The following is a 24,430-nucleotide window of genomic DNA, read 5'->3' as shown; positions in this document are numbered from 1 at the left end:
AGGGGGGCACTGGGAACTGGAAATCTGGGGAAGAGGGAGACTGAGGTCCAGGCAGTACAGGAAGGGTGACTATCTAGCCACAGAGGCTGAGGTGAGGGAGGAGGTAAGGGTGATTTCCAAGTCTTAGCTGGGGGAACTGATGATGGCATAGTCCTTGACATGATGACACAGAAGATGGGGTGGTGATGGTGTCTACAATAATTGTATTAATTCATCAAATATTTATTGAGCATCTGCTGTGAGCCAGGCCGTATTTGAGCCCTTACATAATAGACATTTGCTGTGGGGGTGGGGGGGGTGTTAACAGATGACGGATAATAAATAAGCAAATAAATAAGTAAATTCACACAGGGCCTTGGAGGATTTTGACTTTTATTGTGACAGAAATGGGGAGCCATGGGAGGATTCTGAGCAGAGCAACAGGGTTGTCATTTGGTCTTTATAGTATTCTTTTGGCTGCTAAGTGGAAAAGCAAGGGTCGGACTAGGGAGACCGGATGGGGTGACTGCATTGGCCCATGTGAGAGAAGTGATAAGTGTTATGAAAAAATTGAGCTGGGTAAGTGTTGGGGGGTGTTCAGTAATGCTGGTGGGGGAGATGTTGCTAGATCATCAGTGAAACCCTCACTGAGAAGGGGTCATTTCAACAAAGACTTTAGGTAGGAGAGGGCAGGAGCCATGTGGATATTTAGGGGAAGAGTGTTTGAGGAAGAGAGAAACAGTGCAAAGGCCCTGAGGTAGGAACAAGCTTGGGGTGTTTAGGGGGCATTGAGGAGACCAGTGTGGCTTGAGGAGGAGCCTGGAAAGAGATGAGGGCAGGGAGGGGATGGGAGCAGGTCACACAGAGCCTTGGAGTCCACTGACTTATTATGACAGAAATAGGGAGCCATGGAGGGTTCTGGGCAGAGGAGGAACAAAATTTGTCATAGTCTTTGGTTGCTATGTTGAATAGAGACTGTAAGGGGAAGATGGGACTAGGGAGATCAGATGGGGTGACCAGATTTGTCCAGGTGAGAGATGACAATGGCTCTAAGCAAGCTGAGGGCTGTAGAGTGAAGACAGTTGCTTGGATTCTGACGACTGGTTGCTTCATGAAGGTTGAGCTGGCAGGTTTCCTGATACTTTGAATGAGGGATTTGGGAGAAGGGGGAACCCAGGTTTGGGTCTGAGCACCTGGAAAGATAGAAGTGACATCATGAGATGGAGAATGCTTAAGAGACTAAGGGTTTTTTGGGGGGTGGGGAGGGGCGGAGATCAGCATGTCAGTTTGGGGCCGGAGCAGTTGGAGATGTCAAGTGGGCAGTTGACATAGGCAGGTCTCGAATTCGGGAGGGAGTTCCGACTGGTGATATTCATTTGGGATTCCTCAGCACTTAGGTGGTTGTTTAAAAAGCGCCAAGACTGGTGCGATCCGTGGTGTGTGTGTGTGTGTGTGTGTGTGTGTGTGTGTGTGTGTGTGCGCGCGCGCGCGCGCATGCTCCCATATTGCACCCGTGTGCGCACAAGACGGTGGGGTTTCAGGACCAAGCCCTGGGGATCTCCAAAGCTGATATAACCATAATGAGATTTAAGTTGGTTGAGCGCTTCCTTTGTGCCCGCCGAATATTCGCACGTAATTCTCACGGGTACTGTTATGAGATTGGCACTGTCATTATCTCGTTTAATGGAGGTGGAAACGAAGTTCCCTAGAGTGAGATGATTCACCCAAGGTCCAACCACGGTGTCCTCATAGCGTGGCCTCAGCGGGGTGGCTTACCCGTCAGGCTTCTAGTGCTGGTCTGGGTCCCTAGCCTCGCTTTGCCTATAAGGGGGTGTTGGCAGGCGCGGGTGGAGCCAGGTGGGGTGGAGCGGGGTGGGGGGATGCGTGGAGAGAAGTCAAACCTGGGAGGTGTGATGCTGGAGGCCACGGCAGTGCGGCGCCCCCGGGTGGCGTGTGCTGGGATCGTCGGGCGGAATCCCCCGTCTGAGGCCACTCACCCTCCAGCAAAAATACTTGGTCTTGGGAGGCGACATATGTGGGGTCAAACCCCAGCTCTGCCCTTTTCTAGCATTGGTCTTGGGCACGTGACCGGCCCTTTCTGGACCTCGGTTCTTTGCCAGGTGGATTTTTCGTCATGCTTCTCATGCATATTAACTTTCCGCTAAGGTCGATGATGGTGAGTGCATCGAGGGAGGGAGGAGGGGAGGCATGGGGCCCGTGGTCCCCGGGACCTGCTGCATCTGCGTGTCCGATTCTCCAAACACACGCAGGCCTGGGCCAGTCACTGGTTGCCGTGGGTCTCCTTCCTCTCCTGAGTGTGTTGGAGGCTCCCTCTGCTGGACGGTTTGGGGACAACAAGCTCTAAGGCATCTGGTGTCCATTAGTCCAATGAGTGTGTGAGGGTGTGTGCGTGTGACTGTATGTTTGGATATGTGCACATGTGTGTGAGTAAGTGTGTGGATGTGTGCACTTGAGTGACCAAATGTGCATGTGAGTGTGTGTATGTGTGCAAGTGTGGAGTGTGGGTGCATTGTGTGAGTACATGTGTGCATGAGATTGTGTGTACCCAAGTGTGCATTTGTGAGTATACGTGCATCTATGAGTGTGAGTGTGTGTGTGAGACTGTGTGGGGGTGTATTGGGAAGAGAGGAGGGAGAACCCCACTCACTGGACAACTGTAAATGTCCACATCAGGCCACTGTCCAAACTCCACCCTGTTGCAGCAAGCAGGACATTCTGGAGAAATAAGGCCCTTGGCAATGGCCCTGAGTAAGGATTGGTGGGTGCCTCTGTTCTCTGCTGTGTCCCAGAGGTCCCCAGAGGGACTGAGCCCTAGGTGTCCCAAGTAGGAACTTCCTTGACAAAGCCCCGTTTCCCTACTGCCTTCCCTTCTCTGTCTCACTCCATCTCACTGCCCGACTGGCATCTCCTGGGGTCACTTTCCAAAGAAAGAACTTGCAGTTGAGTTTCTATCTCAGAATACAGTTTTTGTACTTGTACTTGAATCCTTGCATTACAGTCTACTTCTGGGAAAACCAAACCAAGACATACAAGTCACTCCTCCAATCCCCACAAGCCTATTACTATGACATTTTTACCAAGAAGGAAACTGAGGCTCAGAGAGGGCAAGTCACTTGCCCAAGGTCACACAGCTAGAGAGTGGAAAGGGTGGGCTTTGACCGTGGGCCATCTGACCCTGGCACTTGCTCCCCCTGAGAGCTTCCTCCTTGATGAGGACCAAGGGAATGAAGTGTGCGCCGGGGGCGGGGAGGGGGGATTCACAACCAGTAAGGTCCCTGATATGTGCACCAGAGACACCCAAGGCTCCTGGCTGGTGCTCATGTCCTTATTCTGTTATAAAATAAGGGAAGTAATGTCAAACACATGCTTGATACTGACTTGAGCCAGGAAGGTTGTTATAAGTACTTTATTCATTTAAATCCTCTCTCTCCAAGTATTACATCGGCTTGAGGTAAAAAAAAAAAAAAGCAAGTGTAGAAATTGAATCATGCTTTTGTTTATGGAAGTGTAGACACTTAAAAAGGAAATTCTCCCACGGTAGCTTCTGCTCCCTACTCCCAAGCCCAGCAGTTTGGTGTGATTTTTTTATTTTCAGTTTGAAAAAAATTGCATATGTGAACATTTTTCAATGTACATACAAACATTTTTGCACACATAACCATTTTTTTTAAGGACTTCCAATGTTGGGAAAAGTATTTGTGTTTTTTTGTTTTGTTTTAAGATTTTACTTTATTCATTTGACAGAGAGAGGGAGAGAGAGAGCACAAGCAGGGGGAGCAGCAGAGGCAGAGGGAGAAGCAGACTCCCCGCTGAGCAGGGAGCCCAATGCGGGGCTCAATCCCAGGACCCTGAGGTCACGACCTGAGTTGAAGGCAGACGCTTACCGACTGAGCCACCCAGGCGCCCCAACAGAAATGTATTTGTTCTAGTTAGTTGTTATTGTATAACGGACTGCCAGGAAGTTTAATAGCTTAAGTGGCAAATGTTAGTTTGTTTGCTATGATTTGGGCAGGGCTCAGCTGGGGCAGTGTTCTCTACTCAATGCGGGGTCAGCTGCGGCAGCTCTTCTGAGGCTGGACAACCCACATCCGAGATGGCTCACTCTCCTGCCTGGCAATTTGGTGCTGGCTGTTGGCTGGGGTCCTTACTTTCTCTCAACGTGGGGCCTCCCCATGGGGTTGCCTGGGCTTCCTCTTAATATGGCAGCTGAATCCAAGCAGGTGTATTCCAAGGGGACCAGACGGAAGTCGCAAGTCTTCCTACAACCTAGATTCGCAAGTCCCCAGAGTCACAGAGGACAGCAAGGGTTCAAGGAGAAAGGAATAATAGTTTACCTCTGTAGCAGTCAGGGTTCTCCAGGAAAACAGAGCTAATAGTATCGAGCTCTCTCTATCACCTTTTCATTATCTACCATCTATCTATCCATCCATCTATCTACAACTATCATCTATCTATATATTGTGTATTTATCTTAGGATTTATATGTGATATAAATATTATATATACATTTCTATCTTAAGATTTATTTCTCTTAACATATATATATATCTTAAAATAAAAATATACATACATATATGTATATATAAAGATTTATCTTAAGGCATTGGCTCATGCAACTGGGGGGCTGGCAGGGTTGAAATCTGTAGGCCAGCAGGCCACCAGGCTGAAAACTCACGCAGGAGTGGATGTTGTGGTCTCAGGGCAGAATTTCTTCTCTGGGAAACCTCAATTTTGCTCTTAAGACCTTTCAACGGGCTGCATGAGGCCCATTCACATGGACGGGGTGTGATTTACTCCTTTACTTAAAGTCAACTGATTGTAGGTGTTAACTCCATGTACAAAACACCTTCACAGCAACACCTAATAACTGTTTAGGTAAACAGTGGGTACCGAAGCTTAGGCTAGCTGACACAAAAAACACCCTCTCAAGGGGAGGGCTAGCAAAGAGTTCACTGCTATCTGTAATCTACCGCTTGGGGGCAAATGGTCTCTTTTTAGGACACTGCACTTCCTGAGGCTCCCTTCTCCAAGTCTCCCTTCTGTGGATTGGGTGTTGGTGGTGGTCAGGCTAGTTTCTGAGAGCAATCATCACCCAATAATCAGAGAGGGAGAGAGAGAAGGAAGAGGAGCAGGAGAAGGACTGGGGCAGGAGGAAGGGGAGGGGAAGTGGAAGGAGGAGGGAGGAGGCAAAGGAGGGGGGAGGAGGCGGAGGAGGGGCAGGAGGGGGAGGAAAGGAGAGGAGAAGGGGGGCATGTGGAGGGGCAGGTGGGGGAGGAGGGAGGGTATCAATGAGTACAGTACCTAATAAAATACCCTTGTGGTTGTTCCTAGCTGTTGTGCGCCCTCTGAACTTTTCTTGAGTTTTCCTCCTGGCTTTCTGCCTCCTCCACCAGTTCATTCGGACTTCCGCTGCCTGGGCCGGGAATCTGGCAGATCTGCCAGCTGGTCTTGCGCTCAACACGGCTTCAGGAGCCTGTCAGTTTCAACTTCTTGATTATGTGGAGTGAAACCCCAACACCACTGCTCCCACTGTCCTGTTTGCAGGGGCTCTACCAGCCCTGGTTGTGTCAGCGCGTTTGAGGACAGAAGCAAGAATGAACATGTGTAAGACAAACATGCATGCCCCACCCCGTACTAGGTCTTTACAGTCCTGGCACGGCTTCATGGGGTTGTCCTTATTCATGGCCCACTCCTCCCCATCATTCAGGTTTGTGCTCAAAGGTCACCTCCACAGGGTAGCCCTTCCTGATTGCCCTGTCTGAATATTCCCCCTTGGTCACTTGCTAGCATGTCTCGCTCTGTTAATTTCCTTCATTACTACCACCATATGACTTGGTCTTATTTCCCGTTGGCTTCCCCCATCAGACATGAGCACCACCATCCAGAGACCCATTTGTCTTGTTTATCCCGGTTCCAGGTCCTATCACTGTGCCTGGTACAGAGTGGGCGCTCAAGTATAGTTTGTTGTTGAAGAATGTGCTATCTGGGAGGTGTAAGTCCCCCTCTCCATTTTACCAAGAAGCGCATGAAGCTCAGAGAGGACAAGTGACTTGACCAAGCGAGGCTCAGGGCCGGGCTCTGAACTCTATTGTGCTGAATCCAGAAATGTTCCTTCCCAACGGCCAAGGAAAGGAAAAGTGGGACTCCAGCCACCATGCAGCCCGCATGCTTGCTCTAGAGAGACCCCAGGCTGACTCCTGGGAGGTGTGTCTCCGTGGTGACACAAAAGAAAAACTGCTTATCTGTTTTGTGCACAACTAAGCGCTGCCCCCACCCTGTGCCAATCCTTTTAGTATTTTAGTGGTAAAAGTTACAGCAGCTCAGTGAGGGAGAGAGAAAGAATGTGAGACAAGTAGCAAGTTACAAGGGTGAAGACTCCAATTGTATTTTCTCCAATTCCACTTCCATGTGTGGATTCTTCTGGAACTTTTTCAATACATATGCAAACATGTGCACACACAGACCCCTATGCACATTCGTAAGTTGTATATATAGATGAATCCATCATTTACATATCACTTAGAGTTGTACTTTCTCCTGTCCTCTCTGCCTGTGTCTGATAGAAGGCTTGCAGTTCTCTGTGAGGTTCTATCAAGCCCATTTTACAGATGTGAAGACCGAGGCTCAGAGGGGTGATGGGCCACACCTGGGGCTGGTGACTCATAGAGTGACTGCCACCTCTGGTCTGACCCACACTCCGGATGGGACTGGAAGGGTCCCTGGAGAAGCATCAGCCTCTGCCTCTCAGTGTGTGTCGGCCCTCCCTCCAACACTGGCTGGGCAACATTCCATAAGCCAGGCGCCTGCGATTTGGCAGCTGAGACATTCCTTGTTGGATGAGAAAGGGACGCTCCAGCCTCCTCTGACTCAGAGCAGAAAGTCCCCCTTGGAGGCTTCCTGCCTCCCACGCTGGGTCTCTTACTCCCTTTCTGCCTCCCGTCACCTGATCCAGGAAGTGAGGAGTCCCTGATGGATGGGTTCTGTCCTTCCTTCCATGGCCAGAGGCCAGTGGGGGTTCGAGTTCTTGGATGTGGTGAAGCAATCTTCAATAACCTGCTTCTGGATTGAATATTGGACCAAATTTTGCCACCTGGGCTGGTTCCTTGAAGGACACGTTAGCTGTAATCAGGGTGCAGGTGTCAATGGAATAAGGACACACTCACTTATGCCCACTGTTGGGCATATTACCCCATGACTGTGGGGCCCTTTCAACAACACTTCCCACTCTCTCTCTTCATTCAGGACCCACTCAAAGGCCACCTCCTCCTGGAAGCCCTCACATCGTAATCACTGTCAGATACATTCTTGATCATTTATTCAATCGATCACTGACTGTCTCCCCACTAGATGTGAACCCCTTGACAGCAGGGACGGTGTCCACCATGCTCATTGCTGCATCCCAAGCATCTAGAATACTGCCCAGCACATGGTAGGTGTTCAGTAAACAGCCTGGACAAGGATAGATTTTCCTCCTCATTTGACAAATAAAAAAACTGAGGGACAGACAGGGTAAGTTTCCTAAGGTACCTTGCAGAGCCTGACTCAGGTCTCTTTTTTCTTTCTTTTAAAATTATTTAGGGGCGCCTGGGTGGCTCAGTTGTTAAGCGTCTGCCTTCTGCTCAGGGCGTGATCCCAGCATTCTGGGATCAAGCCCTGCATCAGGCTCCTCGGTTGAGAGCCTGCTTCTTCCTCTCCCACTCCCCATCCTTGTGTTCCCTCTCTCACTGGCTGTCTCTCTGTCTGTCAAATAAATAAATAAAATATTTTTTAAATATTTTATTTATTTACTTTAGAGAGAGAGAGATGGTGTGTGCATGACTGTGGGGGGAGGGGCAGAGGGAGAGGGAGAAGCAGATTCTCCGCTGAGCAGGGAGCCTGACACAGGGCTTGATCCCGGGACCCTGAGATCATGACCTGAGCCGAAGGCAGATGCTTAAAAGACTATGCCACCCAGGTGCCTGACCTAGGTCTCTTAAAGCAGTACGTCTCAAACTTTGATGTGCATACAAATCTCTGGAGATCTGGCAAAAACATGAATTCTGGTATACCAGTGATCTATCACTGGATAACAGCCCCCAAAACTTACTGGCTTAAAGCAATGACCATTTTATTTTCTCCTGTGACTCTGCACGTTGCCTGGGCTCAGGCAGAAGGGTCTGCACCTCATGATATCATCTGGGGCTGTGGTATCATCTGGAGGCTCAACTGGGATGGGATGTCCAAATGGCTCCTTCACGTGGCTGGCGGTTGATACGCGTGATTTGCTGGGAAAGCAGCTGGGGCTGTTGATCTGAGCTGCACGAGAGGGAGGCCCTTCCATGGGCTTCCTCGCAGCATGGCAGCTGGGGTTGCGTTCCAAGAGCAAATGTCAGCATTGGGCCGCCCTCTATCACCCATAACTGGCATGGCACAACCTCTACCACACCCTATTGGGTACACAGTCCCAGACCAGTCCAGATTCCAGGAGAACGGAGATAAATTCCTCCCCTTACTGGTGACAATGGCAAAAAAAATTACAGCCACCACCTTTGTGTGTCTGTGTTAGAGCCTGAGATTTTGGGTTTCTAGGATGCTGCTGGTAATGCCAGTGCTCATGGGCTGAGGACCCCAATTTGAGGGGTCAGTTCTTAGAGCTCACAGCTACAAAAGTCCCTTTCTTCCCTTAATAGTTAGTGACCACCCACTATGTGCCAGGATTCACCTTCACCTGTGCTGTCCTGTGGAATGACTTCGCTGTATGGCTTAAGGGAGTTAGTGTACCTCCCCGGACCTTTCTTCCTTCCTCTTTCTTCCTGCTCCTCCTCAGACCTATCTGGCCGCAGAGCAGGAGGGGATATCTAGGGCGGTGTACCTCAACTTGCTGAGGGCTTCAAGCAGCCACCTGCGACTGGATCAGGCAGGGCTGGAAGGAATGTATGGGTCAGGGAGAGGAAATGCATTTCCCTAGCACACTGTCATTGCAGGAAAACTGTCTCTTCCAGTTCTCTTGCTCAGCGGGTCCATTCTTCAAACTCATCCTCATCTTGGAGGCTGACATGGGGAGACCTCATTAGGGGTTGAGACCACCTCACAGGGAAATTCAGGACGGGATCTGGATAAGATGTGCCCCCTCTCAGGCCCTCATCTGGCATCCCATTTCCCAGATGGCAAGACTGAGCCCACAGGGGGCTGGCACAGCCCACAGTCACAGCCAGGATGGGGCAGAACTCCATGCAGGGTCTCCCAGCTCTGCTCCCTGTCTGGGCCCCACCCTCTCCTGTACCCCTGCAGCCTTACCTCTTCAGCCCCAGGTGAGGGCTGGACCCCTTACCCCCTAAATCTGATGCAGGTAATCCCCAGCCAGGCCCATTGCTTTGTTCCTGCCCCCAGCAGTCATGTCTCAGCCCAGACCCTGGGCTGCTTGGAGGCAGGCCTTGAACTCCTGCCAGGGTGTGCAGTACAGAGGCTAGAGGCTTCCTGATTGTCTGCTGAGAAATGGTGCAGGCGACCCTCTTGAATCACATGTGGAGGGGAGCCCCAGATATATTTTGGGAGGAGGTTGGCCTGATCCTGCTCCCATGGCACCTGAACTCTCAAGTTCAAGTGTTTAGCTGCCACACCCCTGCTTTAAAAGGGCAGGGGTGGCTGTTAACATGGGGGCCCAGAGTAACCTTTGCCCATCTCTCAACTCTGCTCCCACCACGCGAGGGAGGCACTGAGCTCTGAGGATCCAGCACCCAGGCCATGTGACCCAGGACTGGTTTCTCTGTGTATCCTGCTTGCTCTGTCCTCAGGTCTTGGGCAGCTGCCAGGTGGGGAGGTGGCAGACAGGCATGCTGCCATTGGCTGACGCAGCCAAGCCCAGCCTCCCCCAGCTCAGAGGTCAGGGGCCAAGGACAAAGACCTGCCCGGAGGAGGGGGGCAGAGCTTGTGTGGAATAAGTGCCTCCGGACAGAAGGTGACTGGCTGGGGCTTGCAGGGCTGAGAGGGTTCCTGCCTGGGGGCGGGAAGGGGGCACTACCCCAGGCAGAAGTGACGCCAGGAATCCGGCTGGCTGGGGGATGGTGGTTTCCTTGTAGCTGGATCTCGTGGCAACCTCCCAGTGATTGAGTTTGGGTGTTTTTTGATAAGTTTCTCTCTGTCTCTTTCTTCTCCTTCCTCCACCCCAATCTCTTCATCTCACTCTGCCTCTTCCTCTGGAATTCCCCGCGTTCACCTCCCCTTTTGGAGCCCGCATTTGCCCAATTCCCAGCACTCACCGTCCCTGCCCCTCCCTGTCCCTGTCCCTCCCATCCTGCGGCCTCTCTCCCTCTGTTTGTGAGCAGTCCAGGGATCTCACCTTTCTGCCCCATTCCTGGGTCTCAGGAGCTCACCCTCTATCCGCTCTGCCCAGGATGTCACAGGTGAGCCTGTCCTGGCTGGGACTGGGGCAGCTGGCAGCCTCCCCATGGCCGCTCCTGCTGCTGGCTGGGGCCACCTGGCTGCTGGCCCGCATCCTGGCCTGGAGCTACAGCTTGTATGACAACTGCAGCCGTCTCCGGTGCTTCCCGCAGCCCCCGAAGCGGAACTGGCTTTGGGGTCACGTGGGCCTGGTGAGTGTGAGTGAGAGGAGGAGTCTGGGGTATCAGGGTGGATGGACTTCCTGAAGGGTCAGGAATGGGGCTCAGGGGTTGGGCTGGGGTCTGGGACAGCAGCGAAGGGCTGCATGAGCCAGGTCCCCCGGTGCCCCCAGTCTACCCAGGACCAGTATCCAGGGTCCACTCCCTGGCTGGCCCATCTTTGTTGGCCTCAGGCCAGCAGGTGCTCCTGTCTGGGGTTTGGCTTCTGCACAGGAATCAGCTATGACTTCTGCCCTCCCCTCCCCCATGGGGGCACAGCTGGGCTGGAGGAGAGGTGTGGGCTGTCTGTCCTTTTCCTCGCCTTCCTCCTTTTGTAATCTTGCCTTCCACCACCAAGCTATATCAGTGGGCCCCATTGTTCAACTTGGATAAAAATTGACCACTTCCCCTTTCAGAAGAAATCACTGGCCTTGAACTTAATGGCCAAACTTATTTCACTTATTGCCCCCATTTGGCCAGTCTTCACCTGCTCCAGCCTGGTTCCCACCCCCATCATGCTTCTGTGAGATGACCAGGACCTCATCACCTCCCAAAAGCAATCTGGCCTTGCTGACCATTGACTGGCCCTGAACCTCCTTGTTCTCTGGGTTTTAGCATTCTAGCACATTGCCCTCCACTGGGCTCCTCCTTCACCCTACCTCTCCATGTGGGGAGCCCTCAGGGTTCTAACCTGCTTTCCCTCTTTTCTGGCTCCCAAGGCCATCACCTTACCCCGGGCTCTGACTCCCTAAGTGGGCCATGGTCTCTTTCCACAAGTGAATTACAAGTTCAAGTTCAGGTCTCTTCAGCCCCAGCCTCCCCTCCTTAGGTGGGGTCTCCTAAGCACCTCATTCCACCAAGTCAGAATCTGAACTCAGGCTCGGTCCCCAGTCCTGCCCCACCCTCAGTCTTGTCCACCCTTCCTTTGCCCACTTCCCACACTTTGGGGCCCCTGACCTCCCTCTTTTCTCTCCTGCAGTCCGGTCCTTCAGCACAGCCAGAGGTGCTGCCCCCACAGCCTCTCCTCAATCTGTCCCTTCTCTGCATTCCCCGCCACATCCACTGGCATCTTTCTCCAGGAAGCCCTCTCTCCAATTCCTTGGGCTCCTCATTGCCACTCTTGTCCCCTGTCGTCCTTTCTTTCTTGAGTCCTGGAGAGATTTTTCTGAAATTTAGCTTTTGTTAACACCACTATTCGGCTGAAAACCATTCTATAAGACTGCCCATTGTTCTGAACACAGAGACTAAGTGTTGCCAGGCCCACAGCATACCCTAGATACTCCCAAGCTCCTGCTTTCTCTCCTCAATGAGCCAAATCCTTCCTACCTCAGGGCCTTTGCTTGTGCTGCTCCTTTGCCAGGAAGGACTTTCCTTCCTGTAGTCACTGGGTTGATCCCTCCTTTTTGTCCCATTTTCAGCCCAAGTGTAACTTCTCCAAGGTTCCCTTGACTTCCCCCCACTAGACCTGGACCTCTGAGTTGGTCCTGCTCAAGCTTAAACAGTTAATTGTCCAGTTTTAGTGTATTATCTCTCTTTCTCACTAGACAGTAGCACTGGGGGACAGCGATGACATCTATAATGCCCAGCTCAGGAGCTGACATACAGTTGACACTTGATGATGTCATGGTGGAGGCCATGTCCTGGGTTTGGGTGAACTTACTATCACCTATCTAGGTCATCCAATGCCAAAGGAATGGGTGTTCAGCTCCTCCCCTCTCTTCCTGCAGACCAGCTCATTACAGAACAGGATGTCCCAAGATCGTCCTGAAGATTGCCTAAAATTCTGGGTCTTGGGAATTTCTCAGCAACCTCTGGCAGTAGCAGGAANNNNATAAAGTTACTGCAGTTCCTACCTCCCCCTATAAGGGCTTGGCCATGGAAACTGGTCTGGGTCACTCTTTTCTCTGCTAGTCCCTCTTACTATGTGTGTGACCTCAGGCGAGTCACTGTCCCTCTCTGGGCCAAACTCATCAAGTGCCTCAGGGTCCCTGGGGAGCAGGGGGCAGTCAAAAAGGTGAAAAAGCCTTCTGTCCACCTGTCTGGAGCACCTGAGAGTATTTGTCAGCCAGGATGGGGCATCCTGGAGGATGGAGAGGGACTGGAGAGGATGTGTCCCCAGGAGCCAATCCCCCACTTCTCCTTTTGGGGGACATGGCCTTGGTTTCTTCATTTGTAAATGGCATGACTGCTGGGAGAATCCATACGTTCAGGGGAGAGATAGATAGATAGATAGATAGATAGATAGATAGATAGATAGATAGACAGGATGCTCTATGCACAGCCTGGCAGGCAGTAGGGGCTCATAGGTAGGAGCTGCCCTCCTGACTGATGAGCAGAGATCACATCTGTCCCCTGGGATCTGCCAGCGCTGGAAGGTCTGCAGATCCTTCACCATGTGAGGAGAGGGGGCTGTGTGGACTGGTCAGGACGTGACAGGGTGTGGGAATGAGCCCCAGTACAAGTCCTGAGTCCACCTGTTGCCCACAAACCTCAACCATGGGGACCTCGCTGAGGCTGGAACCACTTCCAGGAATCTGGATATTCTGCACTGTAGAGACTGCAGGGGGACCTGCCATGGTTCCTTCTGGGGAGGTGACGGACCCTTTCTTGCTTGTAGCCCCCCCACCCCCCGGAGCAGGGCTTGAGGGTCATAACTCAGCTGGTGGTCACCTACCCGCAGGGACTTATGTTCTGCCTGGGCTCTCACCATTTTTTGCAATCCTGACATTGCCTGATCTGTCACCATGCCACAGGTACCCACCTGGAATATGTGGTGGTGGGCCCTGGAGCAGCATCTGAGGGCCGCAGGCCCCTTCTTACCAAGCTTCTGGGCAGCACCTGTAGATCACAAGGCCCTTCCTGCTCTCGGGTGCCCTTGGTCATTTCTTTCTGCACACTGCTTCGGGATGCTTGGAGAGACTCAGCCCCAGGCTCTGTCCTGGAGGAACCCCAGTCTTGGGCACGTAGAACTAGAGATACCTCTAATTCTGTGTGGTCAGAGTGGATCTGAGGGAGAGAGGGGGCTCCACCCCAAAGCAAGGCCTCTGCTGTTTGGGCAGACTGGAAGACTTCTTGGAGGAAGAGTCATTGGAAGTGGGTCTGGAATGATGGGTATTAATTTTTTTAAGAAAAAAAGATAAAGTGTATAAAATGGAAGGGAATAGCCCACTCAAAGGCCTGGAGGGGACAGAGCGGGCACCTGGATTTGAGCAACAAGTTGTTCAGTGCAGTGAGAGCAATGCTGGTGAGAGGCAGGGAAAAGGTGGAGGGGACAGCAGAGCCAAGCAGCGGCAGGGGGTTTACTCTGAGGGCTCTGGGGAGCCATGGAGGTTGAGATGAGGAGGCACAGACTCAGGGAGTAGAAGAGATGGAGAGAGAAATAGGGGTGAAGAAAGAGAGAGATACAGAGAAAAAGTGAGGGAGAGAGACAGAGGACATACAGAGAATGTAAAAGAAACATACACGTACACAGATGCAAATACATATCATCTTTCTATCATCTATCCATCCATTTCTCATTTCTCTCCATCTGTCTACCCATCCATCTGTCCATCCATCCATTTTCCATTCATCCATTATCTGTCTGTCTAGCTAGCTAGCTAGCTATCATCTAGCTATCATCATCTGGCTATCTATCAGCTATCTAAAGAAACAGATGAAGAGAGCGAGGGGACAGGAAGAGACTTGCAGATGGATAGATGCACAAAAAGACAAGCAGACCAACAGAAGGAAGCTGACTTAGTGAGACATAGAAGTGCAAACGAATAATGCAGGCAGAAGGGGGGAGTGGGGGAGGGGGCGTGAAGGGTGGAGGGTTGCAGCGGGCAGTTGTGAGCTTCTGGGGTCTCCTGCCTGACCTGGCCTCATACCGCCCACCCTCCCCCGGCCCTGCCATTCCCAGGTGAAGAGCAATGAGGAAGGCTTGCGGATGATAGAGGACCTGGGCCACTGCTTCCGTGACGTTCACCTCTGGTGGATTGGACCCTTCTACCCTGTACTGCGGCTGGTCCACCCTACCTTTGTTGCCCCCCTGCTCCAGGCCCCAGGTATCTCTCCCAGGAGCCCCAACCTAGCCACTCCCCTGCCCCTGCTCCCAGTCCTTCCCACCCCTGGACAGACCAGGTTGAGCAGGGAAATGGGTAATGTTGACAGACACCTGCCATTAACCTGCTGGATGACTCTGGACAGGTCCCTGTCACTCTCTGGTTGCCAGTCCCTTTCAGTTTTGAGTGGTAGAAACTCAACACTGTTAGTCTAAGTAAAGAAAGTGAATCTGTTGACTGAAAAGCTGAGAGAATGTTGTCTTCAGGCATGGTTGACATGGTTGGATCTTCAAACAGTGCCATTGGGAATCTGTCTTCATCTTGTAGTTCTGTGTTCCTCTCTGACAGCTTTACTCTCATGCTGATAAAGAGGAGTCCAAGAAGTTCAGCCCCCATGGAAATGTGAGTTCATTCTCTGCACACCCCCCAAAAGTTGCAGGATTCCTTTAAATTGGCCTGGCCTGGATCACAGGAATCAATTCTTCATCTAGTCACTGAGACTTTTTTGCTGAGGCTTAGGGTCATATGCTCAGCTCTGGAACAGAGGATGGGGTGGCATGTCCACCCTCCTAACTACTTGGATTGAGAGTGGAGAAGGAATGAGATGCTAGTTCCAGAAGGGGACGGATGCTGGGCATCCACCAGCATCCCTCCTATGTGGGCATTTCCTGGGTGAGGAAATCAAGGCTCAGGAAGGCATAATAACTTCTGAAGGCCACATAGTATGCTGAAGCTTCCCTCTTTTGTTGTTCTTGGCTGCTGTAGCTGCCTCTTCTGGGAGGGACTCTAAGCTGGAAAGGGATTTGGGGTGTGAAGATGGCCAGAGTATTGTGGGGGAATAGCTCCCAGACCTCAGATTGGTCCACTGTGTCTGGTTGGCCCTAGGGGGCTGGTCTAGAGGCATAAGGGAGCAGTGACAGCTCTTGGTGGTGGGTGGCAGCATCCTTTGGTCTCTTTAAGGACGTAGGAACCCCTTACCTAAACACTTAATGAGTATGAGGTGGAAGGGGATACTGAAGAAAGCTAGGTCATGCCTGAGCCATGTCTGGGACATTGGGACCTTCAAGTCCTGTCTGGGACCGTCTGTGGGACACACTGAGGTTGTGTCAAGTTGTCTTTGGGTCCATGTCAGAGCATGTTGTGTCCTGTCAATGTGTGTTATGCACATTGTTTCATGTTAGGACATGTTAACACATGGTGGGGCCATGTCAGAAGTCCCAAGAGATGTCAGGGGGCTCTGGGACAGATCAGGTGTCCTAAGTTCCTGTAAAGGCATTTGTGGAGTGCTGATTTGTGTTTAGGTGTTTTGAACATGTTGGAGCAGGTAGGAGCCATGTCAAGGCATGTTGGGGTGTATTGTGGCATGTTAGGGTGCATCAAAGTGCATGGGGGTGTGTCTGCAGGCTCTGCCTTTGTTCTGCTATGTGCTGCAGCCTGGTCTGGTCCCCCCTTACCTTCCCACTCCTTTCTGTTTCCTCTGCCCTTTTTCCCATTCTTGCTATGCTGGGCTTGGAGGGGGTATGCAGATCCCTGGTTGGGATCCTCCACTTCCCAACCAAAAGCTCCTCCCCACCTCCTCTCCATGGCCCCTGATGGTCTATCTCTTGTGTCAGCCACCATCGTACCCAAGGATATGTTTTTCTACAACTTCCTGAAGCCCTGGCTGGGTAAGTAACTGTGGGTGGAAAGGGGGTTGGGGACATCCTTGGAGTCTCAGGGGAAGGACTGCCCTTGTCCATTCCTTGTGACTGCCTCTACTAGGGGATGGACTCCTGCTGAGTGCTGGTGACAAATGGAGTCACCACCGCCGCTTGCTGACACCTGCCTTCCACTTTGAAATCTTGAAACCCTATGTGAAGGTTTTCAACAAAAGTGCAGGCATCATGCATGTGAGTTCCTTAAATCCAGGGTCCCAGCTGGAGCCTTGGGAAAAGGGGAGTAGCCTCAGACACACATGATATGGAGTCCTGGCTTTGCTGGATAGCTTTAGGGCCATTCCTTTTCCTTTCCAAGCCTCAGTTTCCCCATCTGTAAAATGGAGGGGGGGAATAAGCCCTTCTTAAAGGGTGATCAAGATGATGTAATGGAATCATGATCTTGGTACATAGTAGGTGCTCAAAAGGTCTTAGTTTCTTGGGGCACCTGGGTGGTACAGCGGTTAAGCGTCTGCCTTCGGCTCAGGGCGTGATCCCGCGATCTGGGATCGAGCCCCACATCAGGCTCCTCCGCTATGAGCCTGCTTCTTCCTCTCCCACTCCCCCTGCTTGTGTTCCCTCTCTCGCTGGCTGTCTCTATCTCTGTCGAATAAATAAATTAAAAAAAAAATCTTAAAAAAAAAGGTTTTAGTTTCTAGTCTGCCTCACTGAAATTATAAAATTCAAGACACTAATGATGAAGATTGTTTGGTAGCTCTTTCTGCATAGCACTCCACCTTAAAACTCACTGGGTTGAAAGAATGAGTGTTTGTTTTTGCTCCCAAGATGAGAGTCAGTAGAGTAGTTCTTATCTTGGCTGGAATCACTCACATGTCTGTGGTTATGGGTGGGTTTGGGAGACAGCTCTGCTCGTCCAGGCTCAGCTCTGCTGCATGTTTGGGGCACTGGTCGAGGATGGCCTTGGTGAAACAATTGACTCCTGCATTTGTCCCTCATCCTCCAGTAGGCTAGCCTGGGCTTGATCACATGGTGGAGGCTCCAAGAGAATGAAGAGAAACATGCAGTACCCCTTGAAGCCTAATTTCAGAACAGGCAACTATGACCTCCACCTTCTTCTGTTGGCCAAAGCAAGTCCCACATCCAGCTCAAGAGCTGGAGAAAGAGGTTCTACTTCCTGTTGGAAGACCTGCAAAACCTCATTGTAAAGGGTGAAGGTATAGGGAGGGACAAAGGAATGGGGACATTTTTGCAGCAGTCACCTACACTATGATAATGATGAAATTGAGGATGATAGCTAACAGTTATTCAGTACTTGCTGTATACCAGAGATGATGCAGCAGGTCTATTGCATATGTTGTCTAATTTAATTTTCACAACCATATGAGGTAGAGATGATTATTATTTCCCCATTACAGGTGATGAAATTGAGGCTCAGAGAGGTTAGAGAGCTTGCCCATGTTCACACAGCTAGCAAGTGAGCTAATAAGTGGAGCTGGGATTCCAACCTGGTTTGTCTGACACCAAAGCAAGTCATCTTAACTGTTACTGAAGTTTTGACAGGTAGAGCCCAGTGAGCTTTGACAGGAGGCAGGCAATGAGTTGACAAAGAGCACACAGAGTATAGGAGGCAGAGCCAGAATTTGAACTCAGGTCTCCTGACTCCCAGCCACAGGGTCTTTTTTTTTTAATGGGGTGTTAATAGTAACAGTTTCCACTCCCACCCAAGCCTTGGTCCTTCCTGGAGATGGGTACCTGGGATGGAGGATCAGGAGGCTGGGTCTGGGGGAGTCCATCTTGGTGGTTGGGGCTGAGGAGGAGCTCAGGAGAGGCAGGTCCCAGCCCCAGATTTGCCCCTTTCTCTGTCCAGGCCAAGTGGCAGTGCCTGGCCTTGGAAGGCAGCGCCCATCTAGACATGTTTGAGCACATCAGCCTCATGACCCTGGACAGTCTGCAGAAATGCGTCTTCAGTTTTGACAGCAATTGCCAGGAGTGAGTCTCTGCCCAGGGCATGGGAACATGAGCCATGGACCCAAGGGAGTAGGTGGGGGAGGGAAGTCTGACCAGGGCAATCAGAAGGGATTTCCTGGAGGAGATAGATCAGAGCAAGACATTGAAGGGAAAGGAAGGGAAAGAGAAAGCAATCCTTTCAGGTGGGTAGAAATATTTGATAAAGGCCAGGGGGCTATGATGAGCAAAGCATGTGTGACAGTGAGGAGCCACCTTGGGAATGAGGTTGGAGGGGTTGGCAGGGACTATATCTTAAGGACATTCAAAATCCAGGCAAAAGCATAGGAACTTTATCCTGAGGTTTCCAGGGAGGCATGGAAGGAGTTTGAATAGATGAGGGTCATGGTCAAAGCTGTTTTTGGACATCTGACTCTAGAGAAGACCAGCTGTTGTATAGACACAGAATTCAAGGAGACCATGGAGAGGAGGCGGCTTGAATTTGGTAGAGAAAATGGGGACAGATTTGGGAGAAACTAAGGAAGAATGGGCAGGGCCAGATATTGTGTAGGAAAGAGAGGAGAAGAGCATGATGCCTAAGCTCTGCCCTGGGGTCTGGGACATGAGGCCATTCATAAAGGTGGATGTAGAGGGAGAAGCATGCCTGGCCTTTATCCAAAACAGTGGATAAAGGCCAAGGGGCTATGATGAGCAAAGGATGTGCCACAGTGCTTCTGTGTTTCTGGTGGGAAGGTGCTCCTAGGGTTTCATGTGGGTTAAGAAGCTGTTTGTTAAGGTTCTTTCTGGCCTGGCCCTACAGGAGTCCCAGTGAATATATTGCTGCCATCTTGGAACTCAGTTCCCTCGTGGTGAAACGGCAGGAGCAGATCTTCCTGCACATGGACTTCCTGTACAATCTCACCCCCAATGGACGGCGCTTCCACAAGGCCTGCAACCTGGTGCACAACTTCACAGATGCTGTCATCCAGGAGCGGCGCCGTGCCCTCATTAGTGGGGGTTCCCATGACTTCCTCAAGGCCAAGGCGAAGGCCAAGACTATGGACTTCATTGATGTGCTCCTGCTGGCCAAGGTGGGCTTCCCTGGGATCAGAATTCAAGAGATAGAAAGGACCTTGACTTCAAATGTCACATGGAAGAAGCTGGACTTGATCTGCAGGGTACTGGGGAACCATGGAAGGTGCTTGAGGAAGGGAGAGATGGGTCAGGGATATGTCTTAGACATGACTCTGAAGAAGGCTGCCTGGAAGGGATAAATAAGAGGCTGGAGACCAGGGAGGAGACCTGTGGGGTGGGCCCTAGAGATGACGAGGAACAGATCCTACTTTGATAATGGACCCTGAGGGACTGTTTCAGATTAGACCCAGACACCCTCAGAGCTGGTGTGATTCAAGAGGTCTTGCCCTTTCTCCAGGATGAAGATGGAAAACGGTTGTCAGACGAGGACATCCGAGCTGAGGCTGACACCTTCATGTTTGAGGGTGAGCATCCCAGTGTGGGACTGTGGGGGGGGGGCAGGGGTCTGGCAGGGGTCTGTCCAACCCCGAGAACTTGGTAAGTGGGCCCTGGACCACCCCATTCCACCCCATCCTCCCTCTCCTCCCTGAGGGCCATATTTAAAGGCGCTGTCCACCCTCTGGTGCTGAATAAGGCCAGAGCCCCAAGTCTGTCTGGCTGCTTCTCAGGCCATGACACCACAGCCAGTGGCCTCTCCTGGGTCCTGTACAACCTTGCAAAGCACCCAGAATACCAGGAGCGCTGCCGGCAGGAGGTGCAAGAGCTCCTGAGGGACCGTGAGCCTCAAGAGATTGAATGGTGAGTGCAGGTCATCATGGTTTTTTCCTGAACCTCTCTCATTGGCTTTGTTCCCCAACTGGGGAGGGGAAAGAACTTTTTTTTTAAAATTCTGTCATTATTGTTTCCTGGGAATAGGAGCAGAACCTAGAGACAGGCTGGTAGCCAGCCTGGAGAGCAGGGAAAGCTTGCAGGCTTATGCAACAGAAAGAGCTGAGTGTCCACATTTATTGCCCTGCTTACTTGCTATGTGACTTTAATAAAATCAGTTCCCTTTTCTGAATACCACTTTTCTCCTCTGTAAATGGGGGTGGGGCAGGGAATCTCTCCTCCACAGGGCTGCTTGGAGAACTGTGACAATGTGTTTAGAACAGATGCCATCCAGCATGTGTTGGATGAACTTTCCCTCCCTTGCTTTTCTGTCTGAAGTTGCACATTTTTCCCAAAGATCCTTACTCCCCTTAATTTTTGCTCTTATATCTAATTCCCACCTAACAATCTATTGCAGGAGTCACAAGAGGTTTTTGGGGTGAAAAAAATTACCCATCTCTTTGTTCAGTAAACATGTCCACACTGCCCGCCCTCTCCCAACTCCATGTCCAGTCCCATTCGAGTTTTACCTGGGCAAGACTGGGGCAGATAGGAAAGAAGGTGGGTGAGGGTGGGTAGTGAAGCAGCAAATATGAATTCGCCACTCTAGTTTTGGGTAGTGGACTGTGCTCTGGGGATACCTTGTGCAAAGGCCAGAATGAGGGCATGCAGGAGTGAGTCTGGCATGTTTGGGAGGAGGTAATTGTGGCTGGATCTTCATTAAATTTACAGTGTAAAGAATCAGAGGGGCTCCTAGTGAAGCTAGAGCTGGTAATGGAAGTCGTCCTGGGAATATGTTGGAAACCATGTGAAGACTTTCCAAAAGTGTCTGTTCAAGTCTTCTGGGAAGCCAATATTGGATAAAAGATAAAAGTGGGTAAGGATGCTGCCATTAGGGGAGTCTTCCATTGGGCAGAAAATGGTCAAGAAGTAGGGGCCCACCATGCCCTGTCATTGGCTGGGAGCCACCTAAGCCATTGGCTTGGCTTGAATGCTGTCACAGAGCCCAGAGACCCTATAACTGGAGGCTGTTAGCCAACTGCACTTCTTGCATCTGGACAGCAAGTTCTTTTTTGAAGGGAGAGTCATGACTAACATAGGGTGATAGGGAGCCATGGGAGATGTTTGTGCAGAGGAGAGAAAAGTCAGATATTCTTATTAAAAATATCTGTAGCTACAGGGGCAAACTGGAGGTGATGAACTGGAGCCTGGAGGCCCATGGGACAGATTTGGGGCCAAGGGCTGAAGGATTTTGCTCAGTTTTCTTTCTACAACTGAAAGTATACACAAAGCATTCAGGCATACACATTGACAGTATTAACTTCAAGATCTTTTCATTTTTTTCCAAGATACAAATTTTGGGAAATTAATTTGAATTACAAAATCAATAATGGGAAGAAGACTTTTTATTTTTCTTACACAAAATGAAACACTATGGAGAAGATTTGTTGCCCCCCGACACCCACCCCAAGCCTAATAAATCCCCTGTCTCCTGAGGGATCTCTAGGGACATTAATTTGTCATATGTTCTTTCAGACTTTTCTGAAATTCTTATAGTTATATATTTATATTTACATAATTATTATAGTTTAATAGAAATACATGCCCACATGTTTGGTCCCTTGTTCTTTTCACTCAATATTGTTTCTTACAGCTCCTTTCTGAGCTATATAGCATTGCATAATTTATTCAGCTCACCCTTCTGCTGGGCACATTTATGTGAAGGTTTGTAGTTATGACAGATATTGCCGAACTGCCTTTCAGCTTCTCTGTACTGATTTACTCTGCAGTGTATGTTAGGACTAGTGATCCCTAGTTCCTCCTTTTTGATAGCTGTATAATATTCCATCACATGGATGTACCATGATTTATCTAAACATCCCTCTGTCGATGGACATTTGTAGTTTGGGAGTGTTTGCTGTAATAAACATGAGGTAGCAAACATCCATGTACACTGATTTTTGCTCACGTGTCTGGATGTCTCTCCAGAACAAATTTCTAGAAGTGGTGTTCCTGAATCAAAGACCATTTTAGTTTTCACAATTTAATAGCTCTTGGCAAATCCACTCCTACAAAAGGGTTTTCAGAGTGCCAATTTCCTCTCATCCTCACTGGCAGTGTGTGTTATGAAACTTTAAAACTTCTGCCAACCTGATAAGTGAATATAATACTTTGTGATTCTAATGAACATCACTTTAAGTATGGGTAAAACTGAGCACTATTTTCACATGTTTATGAACCATGCATATTTCTTTTTCTGTGAAGCATCAGTTTGCATAATTTTTCCTTTTTACTTCGAGTTTTTTTGTTTTTTTTCTTATTGATTTATAAGGACTCTTTAAATATAAAGAGAATTAGTTTCTTTTCTGTTATGCAAAAATTCTTTCCCAGGATGTCTTTTAACTTTATTTTAGTTTTCATTCATTTCTTTGTAGTCATATTTATTAGCTTTTCTTATAGCTTTTTTTTTTTTTTAATGCTTGGAAAAGCCCTTCACACTCTAATGCTAAACTGTGAAACTTGTTTGTTTTCTTCTAATGGATTTATTTATTAAAAAATGTTATTTAACTTTAATTTTACTTAATATTTTTATTATTTCTTATATTTAATCCTTTTTCCATATGAAATCCATGCTGGTGTAAGTGCTGAAGCAGAAATCTGTTTTCTTTCCTCCAAATGGCTAATTATTTTAACATAATTTGATACATATTTTGTATTTGTCTTAGAATTTTAAATAATAGCAGCTTTACGATAAACTGAATTTGTTCATATATTAGGGTTTATTTCTGGACTCCATTCTGTTCTATCTATATATTCATACATAAGCACTAAGCAGTCTTCATTATCATATTAAAAACACATTTTCATACTTGATAAGTTTGGTCCTATCTTATTACTTTGCATTTACATTTTTTCTTGCATTTCTATTTTTTTCATTTGAACTCTATGATTAGATTGGGTAGTTTGAAAACTACTCTTGACATTTTTAATTAGCTAGTGCTTTGGGTGTCATCCTTGCCAAGGATAAAGTTAAACGTGGCCCTCAATTCATGACTAATTATCATCATTTTTTCTGTGCAATACTTACTTATTCCCATTCATTCCAATTCTCCATCTCCAGCCCTCCACCAATATGATTCTAGAGCATTCAATCCTTTTATTTGCATAATTCTTTGTTTTGGGTGTATGTATTTTAAAATTCACAGGCACATGTTATATCACAGATCTCCTGCTGGTTCTTACCTTTCTCAGAAACATAGCACTATGATTTTATTAGACATTCCTGCTTCTCTGTTACATTTAGGTTATTGCTTTGAACTGTCATACAGAACTTCCCTCTCTAGTCCCTTAGAGCTGAATACCCAGGAGGCTTCCATCTCATTACTGCAATGAACATGTTAGTGTGCATGTATCTACCTGTCTGAGAATTTCTCTGGGTTCTACGCCCAAGAGCCAGCTTGCTAGGTCATGAAACACACATTGCCTTTCCTTGACCACACTGAGGCCTTCTAGAGTGTCCATACCTTCACTTTCAGCACATGGGGTCTCCCTACCCCTACACCTCAGCTACTTAATCCTTACCATTACCGACCATGTTAATTCTCCCCTCAAATAGATGTGAAGTAGTATCTCATTACTAGATAATTTCCATTTCTCTCATAACCAGTGACTTTGGGCTTCTCTTCATGTTTTAAATCTCTGAGTTTGAGCTCCCATGAATTCCTAGATCGTGTCCTTTGTCTACTTATCTCTTGAGTCCCTGTCATCTCTCTTGTTGATTTGCAGGAATTTCTTGTATATTCAAGATATTGTTCTAGATCCATGTATTTATTGCAGATCATCTTCTGCAAATCTCTCATCTGAATGTTAATTTGGTCCATGGTTCCTCAGTGTCTTTTGTTAAACAGAAATCCTTAATTCTGTGCATATTTTTCTTTTTTTGTCTTCCAGTTTATGTTTTGGGAATTTTAAGAATTCCTTCCTACTCACAGGTCGCAAAGATGTCTTCTATGTTATATCTTCTTTTAACTTTATGGTTTTACCTTTCAAGTATAAGAGAAGACTCCATCTTGATGTGGAGTGCATGCTAATCCAGTTCTTTCTGTTTCCGCATCATCGGTTGTCTCAACCATCCATTGTCCAGGGGTTGTGGGGCCTCCTTTACCAGATGTTACGTTTTTACCTATTCATGTGCCTGTCTCTGAGCTCTCTATCCTGTGCCATGGGTCTGTTTTCCTGTTCTTGCAACAGTGACATGCTGTTTTTATTTTATTTTATTTTATTTTATTTTATTTTATTTTATTTTATT

General features: G+C 49.1%; 1 protein-coding gene across 1 annotated transcript in view; it reads left to right on the top strand.

Moving 5' to 3' along the window:
- The first annotated feature begins 9,840 nt into the window (after positions 1 to 9,840).
- Positions 9,841 to 24,430, top strand: part of LOC103677174 (cytochrome P450 4F6-like) — an 18,894-nt gene continuing 4,304 nt past the window's right edge. Inside the window, exons 1-9 of the mRNA XM_008706417.2 lie at positions 9,841 to 9,937; positions 10,373 to 10,571; positions 14,479 to 14,623; positions 16,234 to 16,287; positions 16,382 to 16,509; positions 18,143 to 18,264; positions 19,040 to 19,310; positions 19,652 to 19,718; positions 19,923 to 20,052. Coding sequence (XP_008704639.2) covers positions 10,374 to 10,571; positions 14,479 to 14,623; positions 16,234 to 16,287; positions 16,382 to 16,509; positions 18,143 to 18,264; positions 19,040 to 19,310; positions 19,652 to 19,718; positions 19,923 to 20,052 — 1,115 coding nt within the window. The 5' untranslated portion in view covers positions 9,841 to 9,937; position 10,373. The remainder of the gene's footprint in view (positions 9,938 to 10,372; positions 10,572 to 14,478; positions 14,624 to 16,233; positions 16,288 to 16,381; positions 16,510 to 18,142; positions 18,265 to 19,039; positions 19,311 to 19,651; positions 19,719 to 19,922; positions 20,053 to 24,430) is intronic.

The sequence above is a fragment of the Ursus maritimus genome, unplaced genomic scaffold (assembly GCF_017311325.1).
Source record: "Ursus maritimus isolate PB19 unplaced genomic scaffold, ASM1731132v1 scaffold_14, whole genome shotgun sequence".
Lineage (NCBI taxonomy): Eukaryota > Metazoa > Chordata > Mammalia > Carnivora > Ursidae > Ursus > Ursus maritimus.
The sequence above is the reverse complement of the archived record's forward strand: the minus strand, read 5'-3'. Positions and strand labels throughout refer to the sequence as shown.